Source organism: Aptenodytes forsteri, unplaced genomic scaffold (assembly GCF_000699145.1).
Source record: "Aptenodytes forsteri isolate BGI_AS27 unplaced genomic scaffold, ASM69914v1 Scaffold63, whole genome shotgun sequence".
Taxonomy (NCBI): Eukaryota; Metazoa; Chordata; class Aves; order Sphenisciformes; family Spheniscidae; genus Aptenodytes; species Aptenodytes forsteri.
The window spans coordinates 1008528-1022471 of NW_008794709.1; the positions used below are offsets into that span (position 1 = coordinate 1008528).

At 41.2% G+C, this 13944-nt stretch overlaps 1 protein-coding gene across 1 annotated transcript in view; it reads left to right on the plus strand.

Moving 5' to 3' along the window:
- Nucleotides 1-655: 655 nt before the first annotated feature.
- Nucleotides 656-13944, plus strand: part of PHACTR1 (phosphatase and actin regulator 1) — a 317997-nt gene continuing 304708 nt past the window's right edge. Inside the window, exons 1-2 of the mRNA XM_019470600.1 lie at nt 656-716; nt 12421-12567. Of these exons, the coding sequence (XP_019326145.1) occupies nt 656-716; nt 12421-12567 (208 nt within the window). The remainder of the gene's footprint in view (nt 717-12420; nt 12568-13944) is intronic.

The window sequence follows — 13944 nt, forward strand, 5'->3', positions numbered from 1 at the left end:
TGCTCTTATCACATCTTTTAAAACTGATGGTGAGATGTTCTGTTTCTACTTCTGGTCAGTAAGAGGGGAGAGGGAAGGCAAGGTTGGCTTCTGGTCATTTAGGTGGAATGAAATATCCAGAATATTGTGTCTTCCTTTCTAGTGCAGTGTTTTGGCGTAAGCGGCACGAATGCTATCTTTAATATAGTCTGTTACAGTAGTGCCTACTCGGAGGTGCTGGCCATGGATCTGGCTAAAGGAGGTCCCTGCCCCAAGCTTTTCCGATCTTCTTTTTAAGAGCAAAAGTAGCAGGCAGGTGAATCTAAGTATGTATTGTAAGAAATAGAGACTGTGGCTAGAATAAAGGTGATTGTACTAGGAAGGTACTAGGAATCTTGCTAATACTGCAGTAGGACTTTTCTTTTATGTCTTTAGACAAGGATTTAAACCAAACATCCTAAAATAGAAAAGGATACTTACGAAGTTCTATGAATAGTGATTTGAAAATGCTTTGACCCTAATATGCCAAAGGAAGTACTTTAGTGACTGCCTACACAATTCTTTCCACAAAGAAACTCACCAGCTTTTTTCTGTCTGATATCTCTGTAATCTTTCCCAGGAATCTGACTGATTGTCCATACTGGAGTATTGTACACAAACATAAAGTTCCTTCAAAATGGACTACTTTTTGGATGTCGAGTCTGCTCACAGACTGTTTTACAGTCAAGGAGCTCAAGGTAAGAAACTCTGGTACTTACTCAGAAAATGACTATTTTAACTGTACAGTTAAGATCTATAGGGCCAGAGAAGGGCCAGCCCTTGTGACTGACCTACTGAAGTATACAGAGGCCATAGGGAAAGGCCTTCAAAATGCATGGGGTGTAAAAAGGATTACAAGAAGAGTAATGATAGGGTTGATCTGCCCTCTCAGAGGATAAGGAAAAGCTATGAGAGCTGTTGGGTGCGCAGCAGGAGCAAAAGGAACTGCTAAGATCCAGACTCTGGTGTTGTAGAACCCAAATGGACAAGTCAGAGGGGAGAGCAATGGCCCACTGCTTGCTGTGCAAGCCTGTGGTGTCTTTCCCCTTCCTCCTTGCTTATCGATGCTGTCAGGATCATAATGTGGTGTTATTCAGTGCTGCAGGAATAACTGGTTTGGGAAAGCCCTGAGGCAGTCCAGCACACTGTAGGCAAACAGCAGGCTCTCGCTGGTCTGCATCCTTCCCTGTGAAATGCTGGCGCCCACAGAGCAGCAGCAGTGCGAGAGAGGGAAAGAGTAATCAGGTTTCTTTGCTGTAACGTAGTTGAGACTTGTTCACGACATAGATGATATTTTTGGTATCAAAAATTCACATTTTTCTCACCAGCTCTATTTTTGAAGAAAACTTGCAATTTCAGAGAGCAGGTTTTTTTTCTTCTTTAAACACCATATTAAATTGAAGAAAACTGTAAGAACCAAGTAGCTCTATCAGCCTTTTTTGTTTTTACATACTGCCTGTTTTCTGAAAACGCGATCGAGCTTTTTTTCACCATTAATTTCATCAGTTGCTAATCAAATTCAAAGTCCAGCCAACAAGAGTTCTGCCTCCCCTCTGGAGGCCATCCTCCCACAGCAAGACCTAATCCACCCAGGGGATGCCACCATCCCAGGATACACAGGGGTCAGTGCCACCTTTAACCTTTGGCTCAGCTGAGGTGCCGCTGCCTAACACATGCCGCATTGCCCAGCTGCTGCCCCAGTTGTTGTGATACATTTTCATCTGTACGAGTCACAGAAAACCTTTCTCGTCACAACACAGCCTTCTGCATTGCACAACAGAAGCAAATGCTAAGCACCTCAAAATCAGAGAAAAAATCGGCTGAGGGCAATGACTGATTTTGCTGGCTTCTTCTCCATCTCTAAAATGCAACGGACATCTGAGCATTGCTACAGAAGTAATATTAAAATAAGTTCTTCAATGTCCCTATGAGAACAAACCCCTTTCTGTTCCACAGAAACTAAAATTCAGGAATCTACAACTTTACTGCTTTACAAGCTATAGCAATTTATTAACAGCATCCCTGTGCACTGCAAGGTACAGAGGGGACTATGGAGGAAGGAATATGTATTCATGCAATGAAAGTCTATTACAGTAATGTGCACAAGGTGACTAATAAGGGTTGCACAGGCAACCTTCCCTGTAAGTACTTCCAAGAAGGCAAGGGAAAAAACCATTATCTTACCCATACTTGGAGAAATTATATTGTTAGCACATATAGAAATGCTTGTACTGATTAGTTAGACGCATGGCTGAAATTTTAACCTTAGCAGCTGGTTGATTCTTTGTTTTAATGCTATTTTGCTTTTTTTAAAATGCAAAATGAGGGAAAAAAAATCCATCATGCAGAACTGTATTCCTTGATACAAAAGTCATCAGCAGGGGGTTGACCTTTAGATGTGTCATGCGGGCTTCTATCCCTTGGCCAAAACAAGTAGGAACCAGCACTAAGACTTGGGGATTTTTTGTCCCTGTGCTTGGGAACATTTTATGAAAGACGCCAAAGACATGCTTCCACTGTGCACCACAGTGTAGCTAGTACAGAGGCTAATTAGCTCCACAACTGGAAATGGTACATTGATATAAGAGCCATGCTGCACTTATGCTCTGTCCATTTCAACTTTTTAGCTTTCTCTTTGCTCCTTTTACTGCATTTTTCCCAGCTGCTGTCCTTCACATCTCTTACCTCACACACCTGTGAGACCTCTTCCCCAAACTCTAGTACTCTCCCCTCTCTTCACCTCTCTGTGTTTGAGGTCAAGCTGCTTTCCAATAAGCTGGGTGCCAGCAGGGAAATCGCTCTAAGCACAGAAGTGACAACGCTTCTGCTCTGCATTCTCAAGTGCTGCAACACGGCAGCCCCCTGGCAACAGGAGACGTGCTTGAGGGGAAGGATGGATGGACAATCCCGCTAGCAATAGGTGCGAGAGACCAAATGTGGCCTGTGCAGAGGGAAGCTTCAGGAGGCTTTCACTGTCTGAGGTAGCACTGAGCATCTCTGAGATGACAGAGATGGCTTCAGCAGGCCAAATGATAAACCTCTGGAAGAGTTTCATCATCCAGGTTTCCTGTAGCAAATGCCTTTATCACCATACTTAGCCCCAAACTTCTTGATGGTGGCATCCCCTTCCTCTGAGCTGTCTTACCCCCTGTACACAACAAGGAACTCAACCCTATCAAGTGTGCATTGATGCTGCCTGTACAGCTCTGATAACTCCTGTCATCCTTGTGCCAAATATTAAGGCTGTCTTCTACAGAACAGGCATTTCAGTATGAGATAATGGCATGATTTCTCCAAACATGGGCAAAAATAACATATTCCTTTCCTTATCCGCCTTCTGAGAAACAGTTAAACTGCGTTAGCTATAACTTTCTGAAAAACCAAAAAAAATACACTGAATGTGAGGCACCCATCCACCATAAATAGCGTAGCTCAAGTAGCTAGTTTGGAACTGAATAGGTCTGCAAGAAAGCATTGTCACCAGATCTATCTAATGGGATCGCAAGTAACTATTTGATGTTAATATAATAACATGATGCTATTAGCAAATCATGCTATCAAACAGCACGTGTATATGCATTAAAACCGCATTATGACAGACGAGTGAAAGAAGACTACAGTATTCTGCCATTTAATGAGAAACAATATCAGAACACATTATATGTATTATTATTACTTCAGTTATATTATTAGTTATTGCATTATAAAATGCTCTGTTTGCAGACTGTAGAATGGGGGTTTATGACCCACTTACTCTTTCTGTGAGATTTGAAGGTTTCTGCCTTTTAATCCTTTGATCCTCCAGATCAAGAAAAAAACTCCATTCCAATGTTTTCACATTAATGATATGACAGTGTTACAAATGACAGCTGCAAGGCACTCATTCTCATCTGTACCCACTCCTTGTGGGTGGAAGAGAAGGGAAGGAATAGGACTACAAAATGTTGGGAAGGAACTCAAAAAGCTATGACGGCATTGCTAGTAGATGATATCAAATCCCAGCTGACCTCAGGTCTTGTGTAGTCGAAAGCAGGATGCTCTGACCTCAGCAAACTGAAACAGGGTTTTGGCCCCCAGCAACTAGCCAGTTCTCTATCCCTTGCTGCCTGCGCTAACGCCCACACCTCATCCCTACTCCTGCAGAAAGCTGCAGAACTGCCTTTGCTGCTGCAGGGTAGGAGGAGAGAGGTGTTACCTTATCAGCTGCCTCCTCTCCCATCCTCTCTTTCTGCGGAAGGCGCCATCACCTCACTCTGTGGGCTGAGTGCAGAACAGAGGATGTTTGGCCATTCGGGCTGCATCGGCTGTTCAAACAGCTGTTCCCTGTTTCCTCCAAGGAAAGTGAAGCAGGAGGGATGGAAAAGTCACAAAAGCTGGATCTGCCAGTAGGATTATCTAGATTTAGAAACCTGGTAAATGAAGCCAGCTGGCTGTAGTGTTCAGATACAAGCCAGAAATATCCTAAGCCTTGCAGCCCTCCCTGACTGTCTCTTCTGTGGCCGTATGCTGGGATCTAGGAGACGGGGGGTGTCCTTGCCAAGTGCGTAATGCCTGGTGACGCATCTGCAAATCAGAAGCAGGAAAGAAGGGACTGTGATCTCCTGGATCCAGCCCCTTGCCCTAGGAAAGACTGAATCTGAAACCTAAGCATGGAGCTGGACTTTAATTTTCAAAAAAGTCTTTTCCCTTTGAAGTGTGTGGAAGATACTAGTCATTCTTGGATGTGAATGTATTCTAAATACAAATCTACCATGGCTTTCAGCCATGAGGGCTGAAAGTATATCATGGGGCCTGAAATAGGATTCAGCTTACTTATCCCTTAGGTGCCCTCAGTGAAGATGTTCCCACCTAAGACTTCTGATTAGTCTGGCATGTATCAGTGGAGAGAAACAGTCATTTTAAGAGCAGGGTTCGCCTAATCTTACATCTTCCTTGGGATAATATAAATTTTACCTTATTCTCTCTACTGATTATGAAAACCTAGGCAGCTAACTTGAGTGAAAGATTCCTGTGCTAATGGCATTTGTTTGCATAGAGGAATCATGCATTGACAGACAGGACCTAATTCAGGAAAGGGAGTAACTTCTCCAAAACAGGTCAAGTTGTAATCCAAAGCTGTAAATGTGCAGATCCCGTCTTGACTGTAGCCTATTTTGGAGAGACATCAGCTTTGATCTTGAAGTTCTGCTTGAAAGAAGTTATGCTTTGGGGCATGCAAAGAAAGACCTCCTATTTGACAGAGCTGAGCAGGCTGGCGCTGAGGAGCAGCAGAAGCAGACTGCTCCGTAAGGCAAAGTGAGCCAAGAGTCAGCAAGATGGGCAGAGGCAGCGGCCTCGCCTACGAGAGGTAAAGCAGCACACGAGCAGGGCAGGTCCGGTGATGGTCACTAGGTTCAGCCAAGAGTCCAGATCATCAGACAAGACCATGGTGATGAGGCAGGTATGAGGCCAAGCAGGACATCAAGTCAGCAGTCTGGATGTGGATCACTGAGGAACGTAGCCAGCCACCGGCACAGCAGCAGCCTTGCTCAGCAAGTGGGCAACGGCCTCAGTGTAAACATAGCTCCCAAAAGAAGGGAGGAAGCAGCTGTTGAGGCTTCTTGCTGCTTTCTCAAACAGCTCCAAAGCTGGTCAGGGATTCTCAAGCCGTTCTCTCCAACAGCTGTGCCATGTCAGAGAGTCTGCCTTGAGCATAGCCAACTACACTGTGTGCAGGGAGTGTACGCAGTGCCCTGGCCATTGGTACCTGGCTCTCACCTAGGCTTGTTCAGGATTAAGAAATGAGGAACCTCTCCCTTCCATTGTATACAGGGGGGTGGAGCACCTTGAATGAACTCTAAGAGGGAAGAATGACTTCTGCCCAGTACATTATAAATGAAGGCTTTAGGTACCACCATAAAAGGAGAGTTGCCCATCGCAGACTGCGCGTAGCACTTTTCTGCAGCCATGAGTCCGATGAAAGGGGTCCTAAGACTCACCCCCTCTCTTGGTGCCTCCAGCAACCCCACACCACAACCTGACGGGACAGGCTAGACATCGTGCGGTCAGGATGCCATTCTGAGTCCACCTTTGCGCTACAGTCAGACCCTCCGGTGCCTGCTGGGAGTCCAGGTTCTGCTCTCAGGCGACTTCTGACTCAACTATAAAATCGTTTCTAATTTCCTGGAGACCTGTGCATCCACTTTTGCAGTCTTATCTCCTTTCACACCAGCAGGGGGCACGCAGCTTAAAATTAACTGCATTAATTGAGTATTTCCAAGATGCTCCTACATACCTTGAAGTTGCTTGCCAGTCCATTTGGCAGGATACCCTGTGCATATTTAAATAACTGAACAAAACTCTCTTGAAGGCTTATCTTAAACTATCTTTTCTATCTATAAATAATTTACAGACCCACTTATATCAGGTACGCTTTTACTGGTTGCAACATTCCTGTAATCTACTTGATGAATGTAAGGAGTCAACAAAAAATGTAAAGTAGAAAAAATATGGAAATAAAAATATAGCGCATACGGCCAAGGGATAACGGGTGCACAAGATTGTATAGACACACAGGGGATGACTGCTCAAAAGATTTCAGGAAATCCTTCTTCTTGATCAGTTTTCCAGGTTTAATAAAATAATCGCAGGTATAGTTTTTATTCCACATTTTCCTCTCGCACTCTGTCTCCACAATAGATTTATTTCACTGTGCTTCACTTTTGCTCATTTATTTTACTTGATACAGTGCTGACTCATTCTAGATGTTTGACTTTAATCACTGCTGACTACTCAGTGCTACTTCCCTTCTGCTTTTGCATATTAAATTATGTCCAGTATTTTACAAAAGCGTATTGCTGCAGTATCCCCAGATCCTAATCCGGAATGATTCCACTGCAGATATTCCTTGTGTAAAGTAACATTAGGATACTCAATCCACCAAAATTTTATGATTAATCCATCCTATAGACTAACATCTTTTCAAAGTTATGTTATTTTGCAGGTCTTTTTCTTTTTTTATTCATGTGATGTCACTAGTTCTTAGACTAATATCATTAATAACTGAAGAATTAGTAACAGCAAATGTGCATTCCTAATGTAATTTCCCTCCCTTTAAATCCTAGGAAGTAACTGATCAACACCAACCTTTTCCTCATCCTTTTTAAATGTTTTTTTTTCCCCTTTCCCACCTCCTATTCTGGCATATCCCCATTATTGAGAATTTAGGAACAGGCAACTGAGTGCCATGATTGGAGTCTCTGGCTTGCAGAGTCAGGTAGCCTAGCTTCACCGATTGTATAAAAATAGCTCACGATGAGTTGCAGTAACTGTACTTCAGCTACTTTTTGTTCATTTATTTCAATATCCAGTCAGCCAAATTAAAGTCAGAAGAAATAAGGATTTTCTAATTCTCAGCAGCATATCTGAATAAAACTAGGATGTTTGAGATCCAGTTCTCTATACCCCTAAATACGGAAAACTTTAGAAAACCTATGCACGGGTCACACATGAAAAAATTTTATTCTGAAAACTAAATCTAATTTTTTCTATTAAAAATTAATTTTAAATAACCAAACCTCTACTTGCCCCCATTTAATAATAATTAGCTGTTTTATTTATTTATTTATTTTTAATAGTCTGTTTTCTGAAGCCTATGCCTTTGGACACAACGGCAGAGGAACAAGCATGTTTCCTCTAAAATGTACAAAAAATGCTAGTTAGGCATATTGTGCATACATCTACCCAAATAGCACAAATCAGCATAACGAGCGTGTGCATAGAAGTGGATATCCTTTCGCGTGTGTACTATTGTTTGCAACCCTCAGGCCTGTGTTTGAATACTATGTATCTAAGTACTTTCAGATTACTGATGTCCATCAAACCAGTGTCAAAGATCTCAACAGCTTTGCTTTAGAGACACGGAGCAATCCATATGCATGTGCTTCTGTGTTTATCCAGGAGACACAAGCCTATAAATCATTCTTCATAAATGACAAATTATGTCCTCTCCAGTGCTTGCACGCTTGTTCTACTCTCTTCCCCTCCTGCCAGTCATACCCCATTTCCCATCTCTAATCCTTCAAATGTTGTTTATCAGTTGCATTTAAAACAAGACAAAAGTGAAGTGGCATTAAATCAGACCAAAAGATTTTTTTTCATGGTAAATCCACTTGGACCCATTGCTTGGTCTGTCTTTAAAGAAGAATCTAATATTTTTTTAGCACAGATGGAGTATCATGTTCCAGATGCATCAAAATATACCTGAACTAATGTTTTTAAAGCTTACATTTAGCCAAAAATACATTTCTGTGTGCATTATCTACACGTTAGGCCACGGTGAGCCCTTTCCACAGAAGCATGAAGGAAGAGAACGGAATAAGAAGCTCATATGTTTCTGCAACGAAAAAAAAAGTAGCGAGAAAGAATCCTACTCAATCAGCAACAGCAGCACTGCAATTAAAATATGTTCATAGGTATTCTACAAAGTTGTTCAAAATTTGCCCTAAGAAATGAGGCGTTCCTCAAAAAAGTCTTAAAGATTTCTGATGTCAAACAGTATTCCTTTATGGCTATTTCCACATCATCTGAAGTTGCTTGTGATTATATGTGTCAGAAACATACCCTTTCCAATGCATCTAGATCTAGACACCTCTAGCAGAAACATTTTAGTACTTCGCTTTTACTAAGATTAGAATCATCAGGTCTCAAAAGTTTTTGCCATTTCGAGGTAAGAATCTGCTATGCAAACTAGGGTTTCTAGATGAAGATGGTATTGAGCCAAAAATTACCAGGGTATTTGTATCACCAATGAGATATTTTAAAGACATTTTAATAAAAGTTGATTGATAAAAGTGAATGGAAAAATCTAGACGAGTATTTCACGTTTTCTCTGACTAAGTTTTAGGAGGACGGCTTTTCACCTCTGAAAGTTTTCTGATTATAAATGTCCCAAATTTTTCTAAAAAACACAAGTCTTAAAAATATCGGTATTCTAACTCTTCAAAACATAAAGCTAGTTCTTGGCAAACAAAAATCAGTACTAATATTTTTATTAAAATATGTGGAAATGTGTTTTAATGGAAGCCATCAAAAATTCTTTGCAAACCATCCCCCATGTTTTCAGTAATTTCAAACAGCATTCAAAAATTGGATCACCTGTAGATGTAACTAAATATATTGAGAATATATGTTCAAAATGCCTCTGAACATGCAATATAATAATTTATGTATTTCACATTCCCTTCTCCCAAACACATACTTGTGTCGTACTTCAGTAACATACAATATTTTGAGACAACAAATGTGAGATTCTATATAATCAGTTCTAAGGTGTCATTACATACATTATGGCATTTCTATTTTTAAGGTATTTTTCCTCCATGAGCAACCTTTTCCCTTTCTAACAAATACCAGCCAAGATGTTGCCACAATGTGCCAATCGTGGCATAACCCTATGAGGAACAATGCAAACAGAATGAAAGAATTTAACCAAAATGACTGATTTGCCTTCTGTGTGCTGTTAGAGTGGCTGCTTAAAATGAGTTTTCGGACACTGGTTTCAAATCCATTTGCAGCGTAAGCGGGCCCCTTAACGTCTATCGTAATGTCATTCCTTTACTTCAAGACCTTCAAGAGGACACTTTCTAATTTTCCTGAAAAACCATCTCCTAAAAATGTGTCCCAGAGACTGAGCTGGTTTGTGGAGAGCAGCTGAAGCTGGAGATACTGGTGGGTTATCTGTGATGGACCCAATGGTCACACCGGACAAATGTTGACAGCTTTACTGAAAAATATATGGCAAGTCATTCTCGTAATAAGGAGTGCTATGGATTACAGTTAGGAAAAGAGTGTGTGCTTGTATTCACAGCATGCATAAATTTTCAGCGTCACTGTATGGATATCAGAATGTGATCAGCTATACTTTCCAGTTCCGTGGCTGCGTAAGAATTGATCTTAGGTTTTTACTGCAAAATGTTTTAATACTTATTAGCTTCCTCTGAAATTTTTCCAATGTTTACTTAAAATTTCCAGTCATTCTTGAAAACTCCTTTTGGTAATATACACAAAGGAGAGATAATCATGCTTGTCAAAGTAATGTATAATGATTACTCCAGGAAACATTTTCCAGCATCCACCTACCTCTAGTCAAAATGAATACAAGCCAGATCCCAGTATTTTGACCCAAAAGGTAAAAATGATTTATAAACAATTATATAGAAAAGCCCACTCTTATTCTCTGTTTACCATAAATGTATCTGCAGTTTGATGGTTTTTTTTTTTTCAAATAGATTCCTGTGCTGTGATCCAGCCAGCCCTGAAATGCACGGGTGCCCTTTCACTGACTTTAACTACAGCTAGATCATGCCAGTTTTAAACGACAAGTCTTTTACATGGTTGTTTTATGAGATGATTTTTATAATGCTGACTTTATATATAGATAAATCTTCCTTAAGTGTTAATTTGAAGCTGCAGTACACAAAATTCTCCATAGCAGAAATTTTCCATTCTCTTTTATCTTCATTACCGTACATCCCTATTACAAGGGAGTAATAGTTTACAGTCTAGTTGCAGTGTTTACTTTAGCTTAATCTGAATAGTTGACCCCATTAAATCAATTTCAACTCTTGCCCTTTGCTTTTACTTCAAATTTAAATGCTAGGTTAGAAATGAGTAAAAACTTGAAAGAAATCTATTTAAAACCAGGAAACAAGTAAGTTAGACCAGAAATAACCGCTACCTCCAGCAGCGCAGATTTCCTTGTTTAGTAAACTACATAATGCTGCAAATTGAAAAATAGAGTGTGACAGCTTTTGCTAACTCATAGTAATTATATGCTATCATACCTAACACCTAAGTCAGGTTTTAGGCATCTGAAGGTTTCTGATTGACAGGTATTATTTGGAACTCTAAAAAACTTTTAAAAGAAAGAATCACAGTTAGCAGGCTGTAGAATATGCTCTTAGTCACTATCAGTCATGCTTTCCAGTCCCAGCAGGAAAATATAGTTCATTATTAGTTATTTGAAGTGTGGTGGCTTACAAAAGCCCTAAGATAAAGACTGTTATGCCAGATAATGCCCAAAGAGCAAGAAACATCCAGGACTTAGGCTCCTAGGCTCGTACGGGGTCCCACATGAAAGTTAATGTAAATAGTCCCACACTAAGGGTAAGGACAGGCTTTCAAGCTGAAATTATCTTTCCAGCTATATATGAGGTGGAGGGGAAAGAAACACACTGAGAATGTACTTGTGCATGGTGCTCACGCTTTCAGTGATCAGCCAGATCCCATCTAGCATTTGTGATAATCTTTATCTACTCAGAGAGAGAATTGAGGCGGATATATTTATAGAGGCTCTTCTGTTTGTGATTTGTAATTTATAGGCTCAGCACCCAAAGCATTCAACAGCCACTCATAATTACATTTCACATAAAAAAACACCTACGTTAAAGGGGCATTATCAAGGCTGTAAGGTCAAGTGCTAAATACTTAGGCAATGCCAGAATGAAGGTTGCCTCTGCAACATTAATTCGGTCTCCTTATACATATGTATTATAGTACAGTTTCTAATTGCATGATGACACGGTAGATTTTTTTATTCTACCATTTGCTTCGTCAGTGCATGGAGTGGGCAGTGCTCACTTAATGAGCCAGTATTAAATATTTTGCTTTCTCCTCCTTGAAGGCATGGCCCCAAGCCATTTAAACCCTGTTCAGAAGATAGAAATCTTAATTTCCTCATGGGCTTTTCATCGGTGCTTCACTAAAGTATATGAATACTTTACAAATATTAATGAATTTATATCTTCATGAAATCCCTACTGAAAGAAAATGATAATTCTCCCTGTTTCACAACTAAGTAACTAAGACATAAAGTGATCAGGAGCAAAAAGTAGCTGTTAATTTTGAGTGCCCAAGTCAAGACAACAAGAAACTGAGTTTTGGAATAGTTGCTGTAGGCATCACGTCATGTGTCCCAAGCACAGCTGCCACTGATTACTGCAAACTAAGCGAACACTTAAATACTTCCATTACTCAGGCATCACAGCCTCAAAAACAGTATTCAGAAAAAGAGAGATTGCAACTATTGAGAAGTTGTGAAAAGAGTGGTTTAAGTGGCAAAACTAGGAACTTTGAACAAGTAATCTGTAGCAGGAACAGAGCTATAACCCGTGCCTTTGGGGCACACAACACAGCAATCTTTTCTCTTTTCGGCATCATTCAGTGCAGCCCTTAAATTCTACAGAATGTGAGGCAGGGACCTTACAGCAAACAGCCTCTTCTACTAGCTGCTACAGATCCTCTTTTCCATTGAGTGATTTTCTTTCTCTTTTCTTTTTTTCTTTTTCTCTTTCTCTCTCTTCCTCCTCCTTCCATTCCTCCTTCCTCCCGCTATTCTCCTCTTCATTTGTCCTTTCTTACCAGCTCGTCGGGCAACTCTTCTCACCGTGCCCACTCTGATGACAGCGTCTTCTGAGGATGACATAGACCGACGACCCATCAGAAGACTCCGGTCTAAGAGTGACACCCCTTACTTGGAAGAAGCTAGGATCTGCTTCAACCTTGATAATGGTAAGACCACCCCCTCCCCAAACAATTAAAGACTTCTTTTGAGATGCAGATGGACCAGATGGTACCTCCTCATTTCCAAGTGGTATGGTGGTTCACCAGACATCCAAGGATGTCGTGGCTGTCTAACTACAAGCACCTGCATACGTATGAACAGGGATCCTTTTAAAAATTCTCCTGCAAGTCCTAACTAAAGATTTTCCCCTGTTTTAGCTAGGGTGAGACAGTGAGATCAGAGCAAAAGAGAATGGCTTTGCAAACAATATGTATTTATATCTTATCCACTCCAGGCATCCAGAAACATGAGAGGTCTTATGAATGTTTACGAAGGGTTTAGAGCTAACAGCAGACTTCAGCTAAACCCAACATTACAACCATGGAATAACATCCAGCACACCCCAAAACCTCTGTAGGTTTAATTGGCAAATGTGTAACGGAAAACTCTTGATTCTGCAGGAATGAGTAAGAAAGCTGTCCCCCAAAATTCAGACCAACTAATGTTACTATCACTGTCTTCAGAGTTAATAAGCCCTGGCATTCCCTGGTCCTTTTTCTCATTGAGGTTGACCAAAATAAAAGATTTTGGAAGTACTGACAACTTAGTGACTTGAAGCAGACTGGATTTTCTTTAAAAAATCTGAATTAAATGGGATGAACTAGTACACTCCCTGGCACATATTTTAACTGTTTAACTCTCACTTTATGTAGTACTTTTGTGCTACCCAGATTTTTTTTTTAAAATAGCATTTTTAATTATTTCTATTACACTAACACCTAGAGGTCCCAACCGAAATTGGAGCCCTAACGTGGCAGGCAGCCTACAACCACAGGGTAAGAAACAACATCTACATAAAGAGCTGATTACTAAATAGAAAAGACAGAATAGGGGAGAAGCAGCAAAACATTGTCCCCAGTTTGCAGCTGGAGAATGGAGTCACATTTTTTTCAAAGACCTGCCAAAGTGACTTATGAATACGAGTCCCAAGCTTTAAGTGACGGTCAGTTTTAAACATTGAGCGCAGGCTCCTCAGTCCCCTTGGCATTTTAAAGTGCTTGGCCTGGTGCACCATTCTGGTTTACTTAATGGGTTTGCCAAGGAAAGAGGAGAAGGAGGTGAAGGGATAAGCCCTTAGACTTCCCACCAAGTCTCGATCCAGCCGTGCTTTGAGTTTTGGGACCCCTAAGCTAGAAGAGAGCAGTTCAGGGTGCCCAAGACTGGGCCGGGAGGTGCCAGGCCTGCTGCGGGGTAGCATCTCGGCCAGCTAAGCCCACGGCTGCGTGTGGCATCTCAGCCAGGCCGAGATGCGTGGCGCGGGGCGGGAGTCACCTCAGCCGGGATCCTCCCCTGGCGGCGGGAAACCACCTCAGCCGGGACCCTGG